The sequence below is a fragment of the Rattus rattus genome, chromosome 4 (assembly GCF_011064425.1).
Source record: "Rattus rattus isolate New Zealand chromosome 4, Rrattus_CSIRO_v1, whole genome shotgun sequence".
Lineage (NCBI taxonomy): Eukaryota > Metazoa > Chordata > Mammalia > Rodentia > Muridae > Rattus > Rattus rattus.
Window position 1 is genome coordinate 7,674,382 of NC_046157.1, and position 24,119 is coordinate 7,698,500.

The window sequence follows — 24,119 nt, forward strand, 5'->3', positions numbered from 1 at the left end:
ACGCGTCGAGTCTGAACTTTATTTCACCCAGGATCAGGGTGATGAAGAAACACGCTTCCATGCTGCACATCCCAGGAGTCTTCTGGTCCTTCCACTCCGGGTCTTTGCCAGGCTATGGTGTCACGGGTGAAGCTTCTGCCTGATGCTCAGGCGCTGGGCCTGCCCCTGCCCTTAAGAGTCTGCCCTTGTACTCACATGAGTTTAGGAGCCTCTGTAATATAGTAAAACGCTGTTAATCTCGTGCTTCTGCTCAACTTAGGCAAAGCAGCGCAGCCAGTTACAGGGTGAGAATGTTTCCCAGTGACATTGGGTCTCCATTGTAAAGGTAAACAATGATTAAAATGAAATAACACTCAGCTCAAATGCAGTTTCCCACAGCAGCCACACACACACCCACAGGCTGTGTAGCCGTGTGAAGCAGCATCCTTATTTCCTATTCCCACACATCTCTCCAGTGCATTCTGCAGGCACCTTGCTTTCTGTAATCGGAGTTTGTGGGGACTCTGCAGTGAGTCCCACAATCACACACATTCTGACTGTTCTGATCCCCTACTCTGTGTTCTCCTTCCATACCTGTCAGGGGTCCCTCCTCCCTACAGGGTCACTTCTGGGGTTCAGGTCTTTGTTTAGTGGCCAGGGAATTTACCTAGAGTCTCTCAGAGATCATGGGTACGGAACTGTCTGCTGGAGCCTGGAAGACTTATCTCTGCCTTCAGAAAGTCCTATCTTCTTTTTCCAGCAAAAGCATGGCATGGGTTGTAAAGCACACACCTTCCTCACATTCTAAGGCCATGAGTGATAATCTCTTTCTCTTTCTCCAAAGTCAATAGTCTTCAGCATCATAGCAAAAAGATAGAGCAATTTAAGGTGAAGCTAAGGACTGGCTTCTAAAAGGTAGGAATGAAGTTTCCATCAACTCCCACGACATGCCTTATCACAAGAACTAAAAGGTTGCCATAGCAAACCTACTTCAATATTCTTCCTTCTACTTTCTGTCCTTGGTGTTAGATGCAGAACTTCTGAGAACTAAGGATTGCTTGATCTGACCTCAGCAACACTACCGAAAAGCTCTTGCTTGAAAGCTATGACAAAGACTAGCCAGGGGGTAGACTAGTGAGGAACACCATCACCCACAAAGGGAATTCCAAGGCTAACCTGCTCAAGGGGGAGTCTCATTTGATATAGTTAACCTGCTTGAGAAACATAAAGTCAAGTCATTACTGCCCACTTTCTCCCTTTGATCAGCCTGTTTCTGTTTTCTTATCTTTCTCTGACATCTGGAAGTTTTGCTGTTATTTTCCCCCATCCATAAACTCAACCTTCAGTCTCTTGATTTTCTGTTTTCTAAACACAGAGGCCATAGTTCTGTATGGAAATGCTAATGTGTATCTTGAGATACCCACTCATTATCTGAGCAGTGGATGCTGGTAGGCTTCTTCCTGTATTGGTTCAGAGAGTGTGTGAGGCAGGCTCAGAAGGAATTCAGAAGGATGGCAGTTTTATTATCAGTCCACAGGGATTTATAAAGTCCTACTGACAGGCTGTTCTGAGCCTCATGGCTTGATGACTTATATCACAATATTTGTGTTTGGGCAGCAACAAAAGAGGCCGGGAAAGCATTTGTAAAGATTCCTATGCTGTATAAGTTAAGAAAGAGCATCAAGGAGATCAAAATCAGAAAATTCTGTTGTTTCTGTGGTTGGATCCTTCCTACTAACTGGCTTCCATGGGCGCCCAGGACACTTGTGGAAAGTTGCTTCTGGAAAGTCAGATATCAGCTTAAATGAAAGGCTATCTGGTTGTACATGGATATCAGGGATCAAATCATCATGGGTCTCCGTGTCATATGGTGATGTGGTAGCTATCACACCTTCAGTGAAACCTGAGTCCTGAAAACCACGAGAGATAACAGCTGGCTGAGCTAGGGGAGGGTTCAATGTGAAGCCCTCTATCCTCCCCTGTATCTGTGTAGATGTAGTACTGTCTTCAGAAGAGCTTGTCAAAGGCTCTGCTCTCTGGTCAGTGTGCTTGACATTGTTTTTGTCTTTATTTGTGTGTTTATCACGACCATGACCATGACCATGCCTCTGACCATGACCATGTCCCACTGGATGTCTATGGTCATAGCCGTCTTCCCTTTGCTGTTTAAGATCATCAAGTTTAAGTTGATGTCCATGACCAAGGCCATGTGGTTTCTGGTGTCCATGGCCAATACCATGCCCATGCTTATGACCTTGGTGATTCTTATCCTTTATTTGCTTTGCATGCAACCAGCCATGCCCATGGATGGGTCCTTGTTCATTTCCTGGATCCCTCTCTTCTTGCACCCTGGCAATGTAGGATGGACTTACAGTTGTACTTTCTTTAGGCTTTTTTACTCGAGGTGCCCGGAAAGGTGAAAATCCTGGAGGCCTTCTTATCACTGATGTCTACACAGAAATATTAAGATGAATGCATTGTGTTAGCACCAGGCTGTTGGTGAAGGAAGAAGAGACTAGGAATATGGTGATTCCATTCTGTATTGTAATGGGCTGAGTCCTTCAAAAAAATATTAAATACTATATTTGTTGGCCTTTAGTCTAGGCTCCACCCCACAGTTACCTGGCAACAGTAGGAAGGATTGACTCACTATAAAAGGGGCTGCTTGTCCCCTCCTTTCTCTCTTGCTCCCTTCTCTTCTTCCTTCTGCTCCTTTACCCTCTTCCCCTATCTCTCCATTCCCTTCTTGCCTTTCTCTCTCCACATATTCATGGTCAGCCTCTACTCCTCCTCCTCCTCCTGCTCATCCTCTTCATCTTCATCTTCCTCCTATTCTCTCTCTCTCTCTCTCTCTCTCTCTCTCTCTCTCTCTCTCTCTCTCTCTCTCTCTCTCTCTCTGCCTTCTCTGTCTCTACTACTCCTTCAATTCCCCTTCCCATGCCCTAAATGAACTTTACTCTATACTACACTATCATACGGTTGGTACCTCAGGAGGAACTGATGACTCAGCATTGGCCCCAGGTGCACCCCATCCCCAACACCATACCATGCCTCCAAAAAACATATCCCAGTTTTCTCTCATTATAAAACACAATATTACATTTCTAGTAAAATGGATTAGCAATATTTCTCTTTTAATTATTCTTGAGATGTGTAGGCTTTGTTTGTGGTCCTAGGGATTGAAATAAGGACTTGTATGAGTTGGGCAGGTACGCCATCACTGAGTTACAGCCTTAGCCCTGTCCCGATTATTATTCTTAATAGTCCTCTAAGGCTAAGGGTTTTTTTCATTTAGAAAACTGGGTGGGGTTGGGGATTTAGCTCAGTGGTAGACTGCTTGCATAGCAAGCGCAAGGCCCTGGGTTCGGTTCCCAGCTCCGAAAAAAAAAAAAAAAAAAAAGAAAGAAAGAAAACTGGGTGATTGAGCATGTAATCCCGGGGGTATGCAGTTTGATAACTGATATCATTTCTGCTGTAACCATTGCTGTTACTATCCTTAAAGGTCTTTATAACTAAATGTTCTCAGCTGTGCCACCATAGGGCCTTCTCACAAGCTTGACAGGAAGGCCTTTTACAATGTGTTAGAGATAGTACACAAATGACAAGAAGCTCAGCTAGGAAAGAGAGGTGACAATCTGCACAGACATGTGACTTTCTGGATATGCTCCATCTCCCTTTTACCAATGTGGGGAGGCCACAGTTGAAGCCAGTCATGAGAGACGAGAGAACTAGGCTTTGGAGTCAAACATCTTCTAACAGTTGGGGTCATGATGGAATGGGTGGGCTCAGATAGGAGCTGCACTCAACACTCTACAGACTGAGTCCACTTTCCTGCCAAATGAAAACCACAACATCTGCTTCCCAGGGCCCTCGGGACCATTGAGAATATACAAGGAGTTTGGTGTGCACAGCCTGGGTTGAGGGACTTAGTGACATGATTCACTCTGGAGCCTCAGAGCATTTCAAATCTTAGTGTCCCATCGTTGGCAAGGGATCAAGCCCTAGGCACATTAAGACTTAAAAGAGCCTGGTGCAGAGTGCAGCCTTTCAGATTTGAACTGTGTGTGTGTGGACCCCTTGAGGAGCCTTTTAAAATGCAGTTTCCATTCATTAACTGTGGAAGGGGAGTGAAGCCACCTTCCTCACAAAGTCCTCCAATGTACAGAGGAGAGCACAGGACACAGTAGTACTCAGGTCTTGGGTGAGTCTCAGAAGGGTGTGGCTCGTGTTAGTACCCTGGCCCTCTCCTCAGTACTAGACACAGAACTACCTGGGAACACTGACAATGAGTTAAGTGACTGGGAGGTTACCTGTTTTCCTTTCCAGCCATCAACCTCAAGATCAGCATAGAAATGTACAACTTTTTATGGGTTTAAAATGTAATCCTGGCCCCACTTTGTTTCAGTAATGATTCATTTTCCATACCCAGATATTGCTTTTTGGAATAGGTAGAGCTGACCCCAAGCTCCCGTACTTAAATCCTACCATGTCTAGTACTTTGCATTTGACAGTCGGGACGACTTTGTTCTCCCAAGGTCTCATGTACACGTTAGCATTGCAGGTGAGGCTTTGCTAATCATGAAAGCAGAAGACAAGAGAAAATAAATCAGCATTAGTGATGAGGCACATGAGCAGTGACCCTTAGATCCTCACACAGGGACAGCGCTACTCACACCGAGGCGTTTGGTCTCACAATCTGCTGTCAGTTCTGCGTTACTTTCCTTGGAACATTTGGTTTCTCTGGCTATGAACTCAATCACATATTTTGTTCCAGCAACAACCTGCAAAGTTAATAGGACAAGACAAATATTTAATAAGAATTTCTGGGTTGGGGATTTAGCTCAGTGGTAGAGCGCTTGCCTAGCAAGCACAAGGCCCTGGGTTCAGTCCCCAGCTCCGAAAAAAAAAAAAAAAGAATTTCTATAATAAATTAAACTTTTTTACTACAATGAGTTTAAAGTTAGGATCTTGAAATTTTAATTATAAACTGACCATCTAAAGTGTCACACTTCCTAAGCTACCCATATCTGGTACATATCTGTACACATAACTAAGACTTCTGGGTATTAGTCTGGCCAGCTTCCTTCACTATGTAAAAGATATGCAGGCTAAACTTTTACTTTAATATACACATATTAAATGTTTAATGTTCAAGGGCTTCAAACCACACCTACAAAGTAACTCAAGTGCTTAGATTTTAGCACAATCTTAGGTTTCAGGAAAACAAAGTCTTTTCTTTAAAGGTTTTTGTTGTCTTTCTGCCAAATACTAAATCAGAAAGTTCTTATGTAGTTTAAATTATTAGATTAGGAAAATATTTATATTATCTATTGATTCTCTTATACTTTTAATATTATAAAACCGCTTAAACATTTTAACAAGCCAGTCCTTGGTGGACCACGCCTGTATCCCAGCACTGAGGAGATAGAGGAAGGTAGAGCTCTGTGAGTTCATGGCCAGCCTGGTCTACAGAGTGAATTTGAGGTCAGTCTGGACTGTATTATGAGATCCTCTCTCAAAAATTTAAAAAAATGTATTAGGGATATGTCTAACCAAATGATTCAAAGACGATTACAATACAGTTCTCTATAATAAAAATCTCTAGATATTGGCAAAGAAATTACAGAAGATACTGGACAATGGAAATATCATCCATGTGCCTTCATAGGCAAACTTGATAGTGTGAAAATGTCTATACTACCAAAATTAGCATACAGAATTAATACGATATCTATAAAAATTCCCATGGCTTATTGTCATAGGCTTAGGAAAAATACATGAATTTATATGAGACCACATAAGATTGAATGGCCAAACCAGTCTTAAGGAGTAAGACAATACTGAAGGTATTGTAATACTAGACCTCAAAGTACACTATAGAGCCATAGTGACAGAGACAGCCTGTGAGTGGCAGAAAAACAGACAGGAAGACCAACAGCACAGGCAGGAATCTGCCCCAGGTTTCAACAAAACGGGACTGCACAAAAATAAAAAGTCTCTACAAAGCAAAGGAATCAACCAGCAGGGCCCATAGACCATGATGGGAGAAAATCTTTACAGCTACCCTTCAGACAACAGCTGATATCCAGAATTAACAAAACATTTGAGCAACTAAACAGCAAGGGACTAAAACTCTCAACCAACGCATAGGAAACAAACTAACAGGCAGTGAGGAAAGCAGGAGACTCTCCCCCATCAAACACTCTTTACAAAGCTGCCTTAACCTTTCTGCCTAACACTCAAGAGTAAGGCTCTGCTTGGCTTCATTTCTCCACGGCCATATTGTGGATCTTGTTGTTATTGGTGTGGGGGTGTGTGTGCTTGCTATGTGTAGTCCAAACTGGCCTACAACTTGTGGCAATCCTCCTGTCTCAGCTTTTGAGAGCTTGGATAACAGATGTGCACCAAAGAACACAGCACAAGATGTGTCTATGAGAGATGAGACTTAGATGCCAGAGAATAAAACAGTGCACTTCATTGCTTGCATTTTGCTAATTTCACTGTGGTTTCCAGTATTTTTACACTATTTTGGAGTTTGGAAGTGATGGGTTATACAATTTAAGCTTTGCTTCAGACATTGTCAGGTAAAAAACACACCTGAGCTTCCCACCCTCCTTTTTGTTTTTGAGACAGAGTTTTGCTGTGTAACCCTGGCTATCCTTGAACTCACTTTGTGGAAGAGGCTAGCCTCAAACTCAGGGATCCTACCTCTGCCTCCCAAATGATGGGATTCAACCTGTGAACCACCTGTATCCAATGAAAACAGTACCTTTCAAAGATACTTGTCCAAGACACTCAAGGATGCAGCAGAGTTAGAACTTGGAATTTAAACCACCAAATCCTGTTGCCAAGTACTGTTTCCCCAACCAGAGCCAACATAGAAAACATAGTGCCAATCAATCCATACATAGGCTCCAAACTCCCTTTTCTATTTACAGACCTGTGATGTTGCCTTTTTCACGGTGTCAATCTTGAAATAGAAAGTATGGTTATTCTCTGCATTAAGTTGTGCAATGGAATGACCAAGTGCCTCCTTCAGCTCTGGGCTGTCTACAGGTATGTTTCTGGGGCAGCCAGGACAATCCTCGGGAAGTGGTTCGAACAAATCATCTCCTGAAGAAAATAATATTGAAACACAATGAGTAGTCCTGGCCTGCTCCTGTCACACACAACCTCTGCGTTCTCGTGTACACAGGATGTGAGGGAAACAGAACAGAATTAAGGGAATATTGGCCCTCAGACCATCACTTCTCCTTGTTCTCCAGGAGATATTATGCTTAGGAGAGCATGTTTGCCTATGTTGACCCATTTACTTTAATTTCTTTGATTTTTACCCTGATACAGGGTCCCATGCCAGCATTGAATTCTGTAAGTCACAGAAGTTGACTTAAAACTTCTGATTCCCCCTGATTCAGTTTCCTGACTGACATGGTTAGAGATGTGCACTGCCACAACCAGTTAAAATTTCCCTTTTTTGATGTAAACTATAGAGAAATGTTTAACTTTGAGGAAAGTGATTGTGAACATAAAGCAATGAGTCTCCAATGGACAGCTGGGAGTCCATGGCTCCATTAAACAGGCAGTGCCAGTGGTGCTCCTCATGACAGGTGCACAAAGTGCTCCTCATGACAGGTGCACAAAGTGCTCCTCATGACAGGTGCACAGTGGTGCTCCTCATGACAGGTGCACAAGGTGCTCCTCATGACAGATGCACAAGGTGCTCCTCATGACAGGTGCACAGTGGTGCTCCTCATGACAGGTGCACAAGGTGCTCCTCATGACAGGTGCACAAGGTGCTCCTCATGACAGGTACACAGTGGTGCTCCTCATGGCATATACACAGTGGTGCTCCTCATGACAGGTGTACAGTGGTGCTCCTCATGACAGGTGCACAGAGGTGCTCCTCATGACAGGTGCACATTTCTGTTTCTCAACATAACACGTTCACAACTGTTTGGCAATGTGAGTGAACTCAGCTGTTTGATTAGAAATGCTGACCTAACTACAAGCTTCCCAGAAAGCTCCCCAGAAACACACTGGAAAACCCACTTTTACCTGGAAGGATTCCATGGTGGATGGTTAAAAACAAGATACAGTTCTCTCTAACTCAAAACACCAGATTTAAGGACAATTTGTACAAAAGGAAAGGCAGCTGTCACTGTCCCTGAAGGCTACCTTGTCTGGAGAACCCACACTGTTCCTTCAGTCACCGCGCTGCCTGGCCACTTACAGACACAGTGCAGCTAAATAAGAAGGAGGCCCCAGTGCTTCCCCTGTCTCCATTTGTGCTTTCTCACCTGGATAAAATTCACAGCTGTCTGAGAAGCCGGCAATTGTGTTATGAATATCCACGAAGGCATTACCCTTACATTCACCATCATCCTGGTGGTTCAAAATCATAAACAGAAGTCATTGTGAGAACAAACATCTATCAAAAATGAATGACAGTGTGTCTATGTTACAGTTGATTACATCGGGAAAATGAAGAAAAAGGAATAAAAGCTGAAAGCAAAGGAGAAGTGAGAAACACGGCTAGCCATGACATCCATGGCGAGGAAGAACCACAGAGGGGGAAGAAATAGAATTGCACACTGCACAGCAATGCCCAAGTAAGACAGGATCTCTCATTGAACGATGAGTTCATTGATTACTGTAGGCTGATGTCAAGTGATCCCAGAAGTCCTGTCTGTGTCTCCCTGATGATTGGATTATCAATGTCTACATGGGAGAGAGATACAGAGACAGAGACTGGCCCTTGACTGAAATAGTTATTCCCTGGTTTCAATTTTTGCTTTGTTTTGTTTTAGAGGCAGCTGAGCACATGGCCTTCACATGTATGTGCAGAGGTGTACACTCTTACACATACATGTACATACATGCATATATCACACACACAAAGAAAAAATGGGCAAAATTGTAATTAGTCATCCATAAATTCAACCCATAAACTTCTAACATCCTTATGAAAATATTTCAGCAAAACAAACACATTACCTCAATTATTGATTGAGAAACTAAAATATACTTAGCTATAAAATTCTGAATTTTAATTCAATAGAATTTCAATTATTTATTTAAGCAAACAATTGACAAATAAAATGAAATTTAAAAGATTTTAATAACTATGTTTATCACCTATAAAACTGAGACCCTATTCTGAAGGAAAAAATACAAATGTCTGCTAAGTTAGTAATTATATAAAAAAGTAGAAATAACCTAGGTATCAAAAGATAGGAGTGCTGTGGTAAAAAACAATCTATGCTGTCCTTTCTGGAATATTAATACAGAGTCATTTTTAAAGTTTACCAAGATTTCTAATGATGAGGAAAAATTCTTAGGTGAAAAAAAGTAGAGCATGTAAAATAATTGCAGGACTGGAGAAATGGCTCAGAGGTTCAGAGCACTAACTACTCTTATGGAGGACCGGGGTTCGATTCCCAGCATCCCCATGGCAACACACAACCACCTACAAATTCAGTCCCAAGGGATCTGATGCCCTCTCCAGCCTCTGTGGATATTGTAAGTACATAGTCTACAGATTATATATGTAGGCAAAAAGCCCATATATTTGAAATAAATGAATCTAAAAAATTTAAATAAAAGAACCACAACTTTTAAGAAAGAAAAAGTCATTGAAATATTCCCACAAGTCTCCTTCATCTCCACCCAGGAAAAAGACAAAGAGAATGTGCAGGAATCCCTCTGGGGGTTAGGACCATTCTGCTTGCATTTGCATTTCCTGATGGCTAGTGGTCCTGTGGGTCTCCTCATGGGCTTGTGGGTCACCTGTCAATCTGGAAGCATCTGTTCAGTCCTTTGCCCATTTTAGAAGTGGTTTGTCTTTTGGTGTTGAGTTCTGGAATTTTGAACATGATCTCCATGTTAAGCCCTTAAAGGGCAGAAGATTCACAAATGTTTTCTTTCATTTTGTGTCTTTCTTGATAGTCATTTATGATTCTTTCAGCGGCTATAAATCAATACATTACTAACCAGAACATTTGAGAAGTATTGAATAAATCCCCCAAAGTATGTAAATTCAGAAAAGAACACCCACAACTCTTCTTGAAGGTAACAGCTTTCTGAATTATAACACATGTATTTTCTATTACTTTTATATTTATATTACTTTACTTTGTATATTTGACTGACTCTGCATACATAGTTGCCCTTTCTTCCTTTCCTTTGATTTTAATTTAAATTGAAAACAAATTTTGATACAGCATCATCTCTCTATATGGCCCCAGATGGCTTAGAACTCTGTAGAGCAGACTCGTCTTGAACTCATGGACATAAGCTGTTTCTGGAGTGCTGCCAAAGGTGTGTGTAACCACACCCACCTCCCGCTTCCTCCTTGTCTTCATTTATTTGCTTATGTCTTTTTTTTTTCTTTCTGAAACAGCAGCTTTTCAAACCACTGATGGCCTCAAACTAAGGATGCAGCTAAGGACGCTCTTGAACTCCTAATCCTCCTTTCTCCATGCTCTTGTGAATACACTTTGTGTCCTGGTTTTTGACTTGTCCTTAACATATTACAATGATTTTCCAGTGACACAGAAGGCTCAGGAAGCAGTATTAATCTATGGTCCACTGTAACCTACATATGCATGACCTAAGAAGGCATAATAGCATATGTCCCAAGTGCTCTACCATTAAAATTAGCAAAGTGTGGTCTAGATTTCTCACCTTTTCCTCACAACATAGAACTCTCAAAGCAGAGACACTAGATTAAAGAAATATCTGCAATAATATTCCAGAAAGGTTCGGTCCTTGGTCACCTTGGCATCCACAAGCCACTGGTCAGCCACTGACATCATTACAATGACAAGATGTCATGCACAGAGGGAGAGAATTCCCAGAATGCATTCATTGGAATGACAGGAGAAGAGGGAGGGTGAGCAAACACCACAGGAGAGTTTACAGGAAGGAGCTGGGACACAGAGCATCCTGTGTGAATATGGAACACACAGGAAGGCAGAGGAGGCCAGGAGAGTGTGACAACCCATCAGCATGGCAAATCCCATTCTAATCCCTGACAGGACAGAAATACTTAGTGTGACACACACATGGATTGCCTGACCAGCAACTTAGGTCCTAAGACCCCGGGTGAACATGAATGTGAACCACTAAATGACATCTCGGTGTCAAGTCCCAGAGCTTGACATTCCGGAAATGCTGTCAGCAAAGTGTGAAAGGCTATTGCTAAACGTCTACTACTTACACCACTGGGAAGGGGCACGCAGTCTTCACGGAGGGAAGGAAAATCCTCCTTTGAACAATTTGTTTGCACAATGGAGTAGATAATTTGATAATTCATGCCAGCCACCACCTGAAATGATTTATGTGGAATGAGTACTTGAACCTCAGGTTGAACAATATTCACAGTGAGCAAAAGTTATAAATGTCTTGAAATGTTGAACTGGATATAGTAACTGTTCCAGAAATACAAACCATTATTTTTAGTAGACCATAGAATCACTAAGCAAATGTTGGGTATTGTGACAAACACATGTACAGACACCCACACATACACATACAACACACTCCCATGGCATTTCTAAGTAACTGCAAACATAAAAAAATATGCATATATATCATATGTGTATACATTATATATCATATACATGATATATCTGTATCTTCAAAGACCCCCACAATCTTTCTTTCCCAGGTTGCCAAGAATGCATGTATGTTAGTGGAGGAGTATCAGGTTAGTGAAGCAGTATGATTGTCTAGCTCGGAGCAATGTGGAATGGGAGTGACCTCTCCTGGCGAGCCCTCTGGGTGCAGGTCACCAGGTAGTGAGGTTCTCCTGCTTTGCTCTTCGCGGCCCCTTCCCACAATCTGTGTCCATGGTCACCATGTCCCTGTGCTGAGCGCTGTACAGGACCTCAGGTGGGCAAGGTCCACATCTCACACAGGAGCAAGTTGAACTAAAAATAGAGAGTGTTACTCTCTAACCTGAGGGATTCTTAAGAAACCTCAGAAAAGCCTTGATAAAGGAGCCAATACAAAGTTCTGATCACAAGCTAGGCCTGGTGATCAAAGCCTTTAATCCCAGCATCAGAGGCAGAAGTAGGAAGATCTCTGTGAGTTTGAGGCCAGCCTGGTTTACAGAGTGAGGTCCAAGGCAGCCAGGACTTGTAGAGACTCTGCCTCAAGCGAACAAGAGAAGCAAATAAATAAATGGTCAGATTAGTAGATATTCCACCCCACGCCACCAGGAAGAAGTGGGCAGTATAATTTAGGGTGTAACCAAAAGTTGTGTGCATCTTTTTACAAACAATTTAATGTATTTATGCCATTTTTAATTAATGATAAGAAGATAAAAATATAGATTTGGTAAAGCCTTGAAGCCATAATGCCATCCATTTTTCCATTTCTGGGAAGAAAGCACGTAATGCCAAGGGAACTGGAGTGTGAGAGTTTCCTTTCCTTTTCATGGGTCTCTCAACTTCCCTGGACCCTGACAAAGCCCCTTGTCATACGAGATATTCTCATGAAAACACAGGACACTCCAGCACATGCCAGCATGTGGCCAGGCAGGTTCTCCTGCCAGTGGTTCTTTTTTAAGTGACAAAATGCCAATCTAACAGATTTTCAACCATATTGAGATGCTACATCTTTTAAGGTCAGACTCCGTTTTTGAGTACCTGACCTAAGTTTGAACTCATGAAAACTAGCAGGCTGGTACCTAGCATTAGTTTCCAAGTTGCTCCCCCAAAAACACCTGAGCCTCACTCTAATCTCTAGGCTAATCCCAACCCGACCAACGTTTCCAGGATACACCCTCAACAAGACCAGTGTCTCCAGGTTACTCCCCAGGAAACCTGCACCCCCAGGTTACAAGCCCAACCCCTGTCTAACAACCACCAATGCAGAGGGGAACAGAACTTAAGTTTATGATGTGACTCCTAGCACCAGACAACTATGGTAAAGGACACAGTAGCTTTCCAATTAGATGCTTACCCACTTACCCCTGCTTGCTGATTACTATAAAGCCTTGCCCCATAGACATTCAGAGGTCACCCCACACACACACACCAAAACCATCCTGTGTGATGGTGGTGGATTGAGGGGAGGGGAGGGGAGGGGAGCTAGCTCGAATAGAATAAAGACCCTGCTGGGAGGTGTATCAGATCAGCTCCTCTGTTTTTTTTGGGGAACCACAAACATTTCCCTGTCACTACAATATCTCATGTCAAGAACAATTGAACAACAAACCTGTCTGTCAGCACTCTTTACTTCTCCGAGAGCAAAGAGGTGGGTGTGCTTCGTGTTGTTGTTGAAATGCTCCACAGCATGTTTCAGAACAGGCCTCAACTCTGGGCTATCCACCGAGATGGGGTGCATACACCCCAGACAGTGGTACTCGTTTGTCACTATGGGACCCTTACCTTGACAAAGAGCAGACAAAGACACAGCATTAATAACTGAAAACACATCTCATAGTCATGATCCTAAAGCACAAGGTCATTTAGAAAGATCCTGAACACCTGACTTTCCTGTATCTCCTTCCGGTATGAGTTAAAGCTAATGAGAGTTTAGGACTCCAGTGCAGTCAGAGGCAAAGGTGCAGAGTATTAGGAATGGCTATGCTATTGATTTCCATTTTCACAGGGTCTCTTATATCCAAGGTTGGTCTGGAACTGTCTATGCAGCTAAGGCTGGCCTCCAGTGCTCATCCTCCTTCCTCTGCTCTTCTCCAGAGGCTTCTATGCCTGCTGTGTGGACAGAGGGGATGGAACCCAGGTGTGCAGGCCTTCTAGCTTGTCACAACAGGGTTGAGGAAGGAAGTTGTGTGAGGAGAATTCTGAGTGCTTGTGAGAACACTCCAAGAATACAAGACAGGAGACTTGTGACTTCAGTTTCTTCAAAGCAGAGAATTATTCTTGGAATGAGGGTTTAGGCTCCTCCCAGATGTATTGGGTAGGAATGAGTTTACTTCAGAATATTCATTATTGTTTGCTGTTGTTCTTCAATTCAATCTTTAAACTCTCCTGTATTTGACCTTATGGAAAACATTATTTTGTCACATGCAGCTTATCCCTGTGATTGTATACAGTCTGAACTCATGGGAACCCAATTCAGCTGACCTTTCTTAACCCTCAGAGCATACATTATCTGAAGCTCTGAATAAAGTTGGTTATTTCATGAGACTGTAGCCTGCCTCGTTTATCAGGTATATTCTCCCAGGTCCCATTGCCTTAAGGGTCATGAATTTAGCTGAGCTACATCATTAGGCCCTTATTTTAATGTATTTTAATGATCACAACAATACGCCAACCATTTTATAAAAGGGAAGATATTATAGGCACATCATTGTTTCTCAAGGTTAATGAGAGCTCCCTGACACCTAACTCCATCTGATAATGTCAGTCAAATGCTTTGGCTCTTGGAGAAGAGCCTTCCCCTCCACCCAAACCAGGATGGTCTTTCTGTTTTATGTCGCACACTATTGTTAAATTTGTTAATCTTTACATTCAGTGTTTCACCATCTAAAGCAAGTCAGTGTGAGGTAGTGTGCTAGCCAGAAAGTATTCCTCTCTGTTTGCATCTGACTAGAACACAAGACAAGAGGCTTTCTTATCAGTCAGCCCAAGAGAAGCCTCTCCTTGAAGTCTATCTGCCCTTGCTATCCCCTGGCAGGCAATAGGTTATAGGCAGGTTATAGGGAGATTTTAAGTGTCCCATCTGTGAAAGAATGACTGTCAGGTAGAAAGGAAAGAGTGTAGACAGACCATTTCATGGGATGGGCAAGAGCTAGGAAAATACATGAGGCCAAAGGGGCTGAGGGATGATGGGTATGGAAAAGGTGAGAATGCTGAGAGAAAAGGAAGAAGGTGGCAAGAGGCATCGACAAGACATGTGGGGGTGACTCGCAGTGGGGGGGGCAGGGAGAAGGGGCTGATGGTGCTGAGAAGTCAGGATGGGAAAGGAACAGTAGTGTGTGACGTGACATCTATTCAGTTTGCTGTGTGGAAGGAGGAAACACTGAATGGTTTGCAATAAAATGATGTCAAACATTTTTATCAGTATTTATGCTAAATTGTCTCAGGATCAAAGGCTTCCTTACCTCTTGGGAACACACTTTCTGGGTGCCTACTGTTCATGGATCTCTCCTTCTACCTCTGTTCTCTCTCTCTCTCTCTCTCTCTCTCTCTCTCTCTCCTCTCCCCTCCCTCTCTCTCCCTCTCCCTCTCCTCTCCCTTTCCTTCCTCCCTCAAGTCCTGCCTCCCTATCCAGCCCTCCCTCCCTCCCTCTTCCCCACTTTTCTTTTCAGACAAGGCCTCATATACCCCAGGATATCCTCCGGCTTGCTCTATAGTTGAGAATGAATGTAACATCCTCATTCTTCTTCTGCCTCAATCTCCCCAGTGTGGGCTTTATAGGTGTGCTGTACTTTGATGTGTTTGGATCTTAAATGTACCACAAAGTCCAATTTGTCAGGAGTCAGCATAGGACAAGCTAATAACTAGCAGGTGATCTTTCTGAGATAACCACCTCAGATTAAAATCTACAATGGAACTCCATTAGGCAAGGCTTAGGAGAAAATATTTTAATTAAGATTCCTGCTATTAGTATGCTTTTCCTGTTATTATTAAACATATATGACAATCACTAGGTACTACCCCACTTTTTTGAGCAGATCTGTTCAAATCTATGAGTATGTACTGTCTCATAGTGATGCTATATAAACAAATAGATGACTTCTCAAATCTTTATGATGATCCTATTAGAATTCCCAAAATTATATCAGTATTTATTCAGCTCTTTTATAGTAGGAGTGCTACTAAGTCCTTTTCTGATAGTCAAAACTGTAATGAGAACTCTGCCATTCTTCCATGTGTCACCAGTTAATTGCTTCAACTACTCAGAGCACATTCTGAGAAGTTGTAAAACCACTGACCAAAGGTCATAAAGGGGGACTATTATAGGTGTTTGGACAGAAGGTAAAATATCGACTGCATTTATCTATACAAAACTTCACTAATAACTTAGTTATGGTTTTAAACCTTCAGTGAACCTGTGGAGTTCTGACAGGTGATGAATGTTTAGCCAGATAATTACTCCTAATGGATATGCACATAAGCATTCTCGGTTGTAAACTTCTATTTCAATTTATGAATTGAATTTATGTGTGAACTTGTGATGAACTTTTTAACATGCAATCATGTATTCTGAAAGATGTAAAAGTGCTGAGGACAAAGAAAAGAGTCAGAACTGAGCTGAGGAGAATTTTATAAACAGAACACTTTTTAGACAGAACTGAACTCAAGAAGATCTTAGAAGTGAAGGCATAGCATTGGGAGAAAGACATTGAGAGTAAGAGCATTACTGTGACATCAGAGCAGGAGGAGAGAGCAAGATTAGAAGGAGAATGCAGAGTGGAACAACTTAGAAGCTATGAGGCAACTTTAAAGAATTATAAGACCAATGTGCAGAATGCAGAGGGAAAGAGGAAAATAGAAGAAGCTGCAGAGAGCAGAGGGAGCAGGCAGGCTTCTCCTAACCATGAGACACACAGGTCCTTAGTAACAGGACAGGCTTAGTCTTATTAAAGGAGCAAAGCTTTCTTCTTACAAACTTGGGTTTAATTCATTTATCAATAAAAGGGTAGAAGAGTTTTCTTTTCTATGCGATAAAGATTGAAGCTCATTTTTCATCCAGAATAAATGAGGTCTGTCTTCCCTCATACTTGGGCTTTTGCTCCTATACACATGTAAGTATGGATATGTGTAGGTAAGGATGTAATTGTGAGAATGCATGCAAGTGGGACCCAATTGATTTGAATAGAAATGTATTAATGTGCATTCGTGAATCTGTATATGAACTTATGTGAGTTTATGCATATTTACTTATGTAGAAGTTTTTCCTTCTGCAAGAGTGTGATTCTCTTTCCTGGTATCAATAGAAGTTTATTTCTCCAAACTTCCCCCCTACTATGACAAGCAAGAGGCATCTGGACAAAAGGGAAAAAGCTCTAACAATTAATCCTTTATTTAATCTCCTGCTGTTTTAAGATGAGGTGCTAAGTGCCAGAGACTGCAGTTTCTGGCCTCAGAGGAACACAAAAGGCAGGACAGCTACAGTAACAAAGTAGCCTAAACTTAGATAAGTAAATTTTTCTTATTATACATCAACACTAAATACCTCATAAGACAAAATCTTACCCTCTTCCCTCTCCACTGCCTGAAAAACAACTAACAAGAAAGAAGACCCTGGGGTGGGGGAGGAGGGAGCACTGGTACCAGGCACCAATTGAGGTAATTTTGTTGTGGTAGCCAAAAGCTCACTTAACACAATAGGTGTGATCTAGTCGGTAGACTAAGCCTTGGGCTCTGCTGATGATATTCAACCCCTCACATTACAAGGTGCTCAACACAGTTCTCCTCAGGACTGTGTGGTGTATGGCCTCTCTACTGCAGTCAGGAAAACTTTATAAATGGCTTCCCCTTCTCTTCTCTCAGAAGATATTGAATCAAAGCACTGTAGAATTTGATGGGAAGGATGGGAGACTTACTGATCAAAAGAGGTGCAAGCCACATAAGCTGTGGAGATGATCAGGGCAGAATTGTCCCCCACCAGCCAGCTCTCATGCAAGGCAGAATGGAGTAGAAGAGAGTGGTTTCAAGGGAGGGAAGAGTAAGAAGGGTAACATTTTTCCTGGGTAAGTGAGTGCCTTCCATGCTGCATATTTTTATACAGAAGGGTTTAAAATAGGAATAGAACTTTTCACTGCTGATGGGGACTGATGAGCTCCTCTCTGCCTTGGGCTGATATTTTTAAATGCAACTTCTTGCAAGTACTGAAGTTTGGTGCCTTTGCGGCCAATGCATGGAAAACATGCCTCTATGGTGTCTCTCTCTCTCTTCTCCCTCTCTCTCTCTCTCTCTCTCTCTCTCTCTCTCTCTCTCTCTCTCTCTCTACCTTGCAGAGGCCAGCTCCAGGAAAGTTTTCATGACTGGCATCAACCATACACACCCATCGCTCTATAAAGCCTTTGCACCTTTACAACATTGTAGAAAATGATAATAATGGCTGTATCTCGCTTTTTCTTTTTATTCTTAAAGGAGGATTTTTTACTTTTTACAACTAATGACCTATTCTTCCCACTCTCCTACAGACTGTCTGGATAACTTAGGTAAGTTACTTCACAATTCCAGCCTCAGTTTCCTCATTTGACAATGAGAGTGTATACCACACTGACTGACTTGTAATGGTGGGAGGAGTGAATTTATGTAAAGTCTCCAGATCTTAAATGCTCAGTGAGTGTCTGTTAGCATTCTGTCTAAGCTCCACACCCACAGTTACCTGGCAGCAGCTAGGTATGCCTAACACTATAAAAGGGACTGCTTGCCCCCTCCTCACTCTCTTGCTCTCTTGATCTTACCCTTTTCCCTCTTTTGCCCCTTCTTGCCCCATTCCCTTCTCCTCCCTCTCTCTCTCTCTCTCTCCATGTGCTCATACTCGACTCTACTCTTCTATTTCTCTACTCTTTCTCCTCCTCCTCCTCCTCTCAATCTTCCTCCTCCTCTTCCTCTCTCTCTCTCTCTCTCTCTCTCTCTCTCTCTCTCTCTCTCTCTTTCTCTCTCTCTGTCCCTAACCATCTTAACTCTCCTCCCCATGCCCTAAATAAACTCTATTCTATACTATACCATTATGTGACTGGTCCAACAGGGGGGAGGGATGCTTCAGCATTGGCACACAGGGGCACCCCCCTTCCCTCACACCTCCATAGAACATAATGGCACCTCTCTTTATCTTTATATAAACACATGAGTGTCAGCTATCAATGTCCCGAGTCTGGGGTAAGATGCCCAGACATTGCATTTTTAGATTTATCATCTCATTTCCCGGCACCCCATCCTCTCAAGGGTGCAGTTCTCTTATGTCCCTTCTGAGACGTGGAAAAGGAAAAGGAAGAGGATAAAAATTTGGAATGAAGCTGGATGTGATGGTGAACAACTTTAGTCCCAACACTGAGGAAGAAGAAGTAGGTGAATCTCTGTGAGGTCCAGGCCATCCCAGTGTAGAAAGCCAACTCTAGGACAGTCAAAATTGCTACACAAAGAAACTGTGCATTGAAAAATAAAACACAACCAAAACCAAAGCAAACTAACAGAAAACAAAACAAAGAAACAAAAAAAGAAGTGCTGAGGTTTCTTCTTTTGCTATCTGTTGTGATGCTGAGTGTGGACCTTTAAGACCTGGCTGTCCCAAAGCACATATACCTTGGTCCAAGTTATTTTTGATTGGTAAATAAAGATTCCAACAACTAATAGCTTCATAGAAGAAGAATAGGTGGGGTTTAGGTTTCCCAGACTGGGGGTCAGACAGCGACCACTAAGGGAAAAAAAGGTGCAGAAGGAGAAGGAGAAGCTACCATGGGGTGGGTGAACCATAGAAACATATCCCTGTGGGTTGGCCAGTTGCAGTTAACAGCAGCCAGGTGAAATATAGTAAGTAATTATTGGCCTTATTTATAGGAAAGAGATTCTAACAGCATAGGGGTGAGGCAGCTGCCCAGAATTTGTACTGTTTCAGGTTTGTTGTAAATATGAAGGCTGAGTGTGACTTTTATCCAGGAACTAAATGACCTAAGGCAAAGTAGAAACCCTGGAATGAGATTAAATAATTTTGACAACAAAGAAGGAATGATTCCAGACCAGGGCACGCCTCAAAGCCCACACTCGGCTCCATGTAGGATGCTGTGAAGGATTGGAGGCAGGTTCATGGTGCCTCATTCAGTGAACCCCAAGTACCCACCTCCACCTACCCCTGCTGACACAGCACAGGGAGTTCGGATAGGTCTCAGGGGATGATTGACACAAGCCTGAGCCAATCCAAGAACTTGCTGCAGTGCTACTCTACCCAACATCTACCACAATTCCAACACTGCAGATGGCATTGCCACCTTCTGGGAGAGTGAAGCAGTCTGGTCTGGGCTGTGTTCTTGGTACACAGGAATAATTAACATCAACAAACCCCAGGCTCTGACACACTGCCACCAACAGGCCAGGTCCCCAGATATATCACCCACCCGGAGTAATATTGCAGATCTGGGTGGCTATGGAGAATTTATTATTTCTTCTCTTCTCCAAAGTTGCTGTGCATTCACCAGTAGCCTAAAAGAAAAAAAAGAAAAAAAAAGAGGGCATTTGATCTGCTCTTTCTTTCTCCTGGAGACACCTAGCTAGTGCTGGTAATAAAGGTGGATTTTTAAACAGAGAAAGGACTAAGGTTTTTCTCTAATAGAGATTTGGTTTTGTTTTCTTTTGATTTACTTGTTATTATGCATGTGAGTGTCTATGCACCTCATGTGTGCCTGGTGCCTGCAGAACCCAGAGGATAGCAGCAGAAGCAATGGGACTAGAGTTACAGATGGTTCCAAGTGTCCATCTGGGTGCTAGAAACCCAAGCCAGGAATTCTCAAGAGCAGCAAGCGCTCTTAACCACTCAGCAATCTTTCCAGTCCATTAAGAAACTTGTGAGGCTTGAAAATGAATATTTATGTGACCTTGTGATTATTTCCACTGGCCACTGATCTTCACGGGACTGAGGAGAGGCAGAGTAAGGCCTAAAACTTGAGCCATGATGTAGCGATCTGTGGCTGCTTGTTTGCCACCAAGATGGATGCCATGCCTCAGGACCAACAGGATGAGCTTCCTCTTTGATTCCCCCCTCAGTTTGTTTTTACCTGCTCTTTACATAAATTCAGTTGAACCTCTTAGAACATCCCACTTCCACACCGCTGGCTGCTAGTTGTTCCTGCTGCCCTGGTGCTCCCCACTGCCTCAGTTTACCCACCTTGTGGAAACAGCACCACATGTACTTAAAAGGTTGCTGTGGAGAATCGGTGTGCCCACACACAGAAAGCGCCTAACAGAGCAGCACACAGTCGGTGCTTACACTTGTCTGCCCACTCTTAGTGATGAATAACATTTGTTGAATAGTTTTGACTTGACCTTCACTTTAGCCCCCTGTCCTGAGTATCAGAGGCTATTGTGTGAAGCTAGAGCTCACTGTGATGTCTCCTGGTAGCTCGGAGAGACTGACTGCAGGGCATAGCGCTGCCACACAACCTCACAGAGCCAGAGCCAGAGCCAGAGCCAGAATGGCAATCCTGGTCTCCTAATCTGGAACCCAGTGCATGTTACAATTGTGAATGAGCACAGTGCTTAAACAAACACATGGACGATGCTGACATCTTGGTTAAGAGGGGAATGCTAGCCTGTGAGAAGACAGGCTTGCTTCTCAGGCAGATAATCCCCTCTCACAGTGCAAGGCAAGCATCAGGTGGACCCAGTGTTTCTTTAAGATGCTTTGGTTAACAGCTGCTTTGTATAATGTCTCTAGTGTCAGCCTCCTACAGCCAGTGAGATCAAGAATGTCTCATTTTAATAGGATAAAGCACCTACTGAGGGAGGATGAGCAGCAGAGTCAAGACTAGTACTGGGGCTCAATAGAGCTGAAACTGCCATACTCTTCCTAAACTAGACCTCGAACTCAGCCCAAATGTCTTCCTGTTGTCTCCCTGGGGTCCAATGCACAAGCTTTGGTTGTTTGCATGGACCACCTTCTACTGAGTGGACACACACATGTTTAACAATTGGCATATTCCCGGCTTTCCTTTCTTCTCAAGAACACAGATATAACATGTACATCCTGTATTAATAGGCTCTATAATATATATCATTTCCTTGTAATTAATAGTAATCCATATCTAATGGTGTGCAAGCAGTTGTGTGTATATACCGAAGAGAATAATAATTATATCTTGCCACTTGCAACATGGAAGGAACTGGACACCAGCTGGTTAATGAGAGCATCTAGAGACAGGACCTCAAAGTATGACAGGGGGTGATGTCCCTTATGCTAGGAGCAGGACAGGAGTCACCAGCAGTTGGAGGCTGGCATAGGACAGGGGTGGCCAAGGATTACTGAGTGACAGACTGGAGTGGACAAAGATGACAATGCTATATTTTTAACTGAGAATGGCTAAAAGGACTTTAAATTTTGTCACCATGAACAGCTGATGACTGAGGTGACAGGTGACCCTGCTTTAAACAAGTACCTGGGAACCAAGTCATCAGGTGTACCCCATGCTAGACACAAGTTTCATACTTGGTCTATCAGTTTTCCTGTCTCATTTATATTTTACAAATATAAATGAGGGTTGTGTGGGTCAGGCTGGGGCTTTTGTATAAAGAGCACACTCACGGCTTCCTCAGCGTCCTTGAAGTCGCAGTCCTGCCAGGCGAAGCCACTCTGAACAGAGCAGTTGCCCTCCTTGATTTGATACTTGAAGGAATAAAATGTTTTAGAGCCATCCTGGGGAAAGCAAAGGTGACACTTGGAGTCACTCAGCAGCAAGTTTGTGGACCCTGACATATTACAAATACCAGTCCTAATCAGACTCAAGGAGAGCTACGTTCATTAAAATATAAGTGCTTACAGTTGTGTAAATGCCCCTTGGAAGGATATGCTTACTATGCCTGCATTCTTAGTGATCTCATAGCAGTATCCGCAGTTTTGTCCCTGCCCTCTCTTATGTAAACCCTGGCTCTCATGGACATTTATCAGTTCATCCTGTCTGGTTGAAGCCTGTAAGCCCAGTAGTGCACTTGGTGGAATGAGACAGGGGTACTGTGAGTTCAAGGCCAGGGCAGCTACATGAACACTGGGCAACCAAACTCCCATGGGCCCCCATCTGTCAGTCAATGAAGACACTGGGAGGCTGTGGCCCTGAGTGGAGGGACAGACTGCAGGCTGTGCTGCAGTGACAAGCAAAGGGCTTCATTCCCCTTCTGAATCGGACATGTCTGTGTCCCATAGGGCTTTCTTTTCATCCTCATGTCTCAAAGGTTGAATTTTTTCCCTGGAAAATAGCATGACCAATGCAAAGAAAATCTTTTAATTGAAATTTATTTATTGAAAACATTTAAAATTTTAATTCTATTTAAGTTTTATTTTAAGCATAGGAGTGTATGTGTGAATGTGTGTATGTATACTACAAGTGTACCTGGTGCCCAGGATGTTCAGAAGAATCACCAACGTCCCTGGAACTAGAGTTATACATGGTTGTGAGCTACAGTGAATGCTAGGAAGTAACTGTGGGTACTCTCCAAGAGTAGCCAGTACCCTGAACCGTGGAGCCATCTCTATAATGTATAAACTATATTTTAAAATTCTTGAAGATTGTTTTTCTCTAGTTTATGCATCCTGCTTTCATTTGTTTCCTACCTGAGAGAACTAACAAAGCAGGAAGAAAATAGTAAAAAACATGCCAAAGAGTGCTCCAGATGGAACTTAGAGGTAAAGTCCTGGCCTATCATACACAATCCTGACTTTGTTCTCCAGGATGATCAAAAGTTTAAGTTCATCTTCAGCTACACAGATATTTGTGCTTAGCCTAAGGCTATATGACACCCTAGAATAACCTCCCCCCCCCAAAAAAAAAACCTGAAGAACAAATGGAAACATTACCATTAACATCAAAGAGTCATCCACACACATTCTGTGCTAGATTCTTGGTCCAAGCAATAATGCCAACTCTCTTCTCATTCCCTGTATCCATCCCCATGTAGAACTCTCACTTAAGGCTGGGAGATGGCTGAGTTCACAGATTCTCCTGCTGCAAGCTGACTGATTGCTGGAGTCCCACCACGCCTGTCTCTTTCAAACAGCTCCATCTGCTGTGGTTTCTTTCCTCCTGGGATACTGCTTTCATGATCACCCAGGAAGCCTAAGGACCAGCCATTCCAGCCCTCTACCCCTGTGCCTGAGAGCACCAATTACAAGTAGTTTCACAGAAAAACTGTCACTCACCTTCTTAGTGCCCTCAGTAACTCGGTACAACACAAACTGGTTGCCGCTTTCTAACCCAGCATTATATTTCTTCAGAGCAGTATCCACAGCCTGAAATACAGTCTCATCATTGCAGTCCATTTCCTGGGCATCTTCTTCCCGCGCTAAACTTGGCAGAAGCCTGGAGCAGAGGAGCAGGATAGTAATTAGCTTCATGATTAAAGGTTCCCTCTGGAATTGAGGAATTGTTTTGCCAAGAATGGGAAACCAACTCAGAAGCTGCTTTTAGCAGCCTCCAGTCTCTGACTTCTCCTGCCTATGCTCTCCCTGCC

General features: G+C 43.0%; 1 protein-coding gene across 3 annotated transcripts; it reads right to left on the reverse strand.

The window, feature by feature from the left end:
• On the reverse strand, positions 1–24,119 carry Kng1 (kininogen 1). 3 transcript variants are annotated; one of them, XM_032899228.1, is made up of 11 exons: positions 23,809–24,119; positions 22,201–22,311; positions 20,021–20,105; positions 13,201–13,373; positions 11,198–11,305; positions 8,277–8,361; positions 6,920–7,092; positions 4,653–4,760; positions 4,465–4,551; positions 2,352–2,429; positions 1–211 (listed from the first exon to the last, which is right to left on the reverse strand). In XM_032899228.1, exons 1-11 carry the CDS (start codon positions 24,001–24,003, stop codon positions 113–115), a joined length of 1,302 nt encoding a protein of 433 aa, XP_032755119.1. In that variant the 5' UTR covers positions 24,004–24,119; the 3' UTR covers positions 1–112. The 3 variants fall into 3 exon arrangements, with proteins under 3 accessions (XP_032755119.1, XP_032755117.1, XP_032755118.1); XM_032899227.1 differs by lacking the exon at positions 1–211 and adding an exon at positions 1,647–1,889 and having other exon boundaries at positions 23,809–24,003; XM_032899226.1 differs by lacking the exon at positions 1–211 and having other exon boundaries at positions 1,484–2,429; positions 23,809–24,014.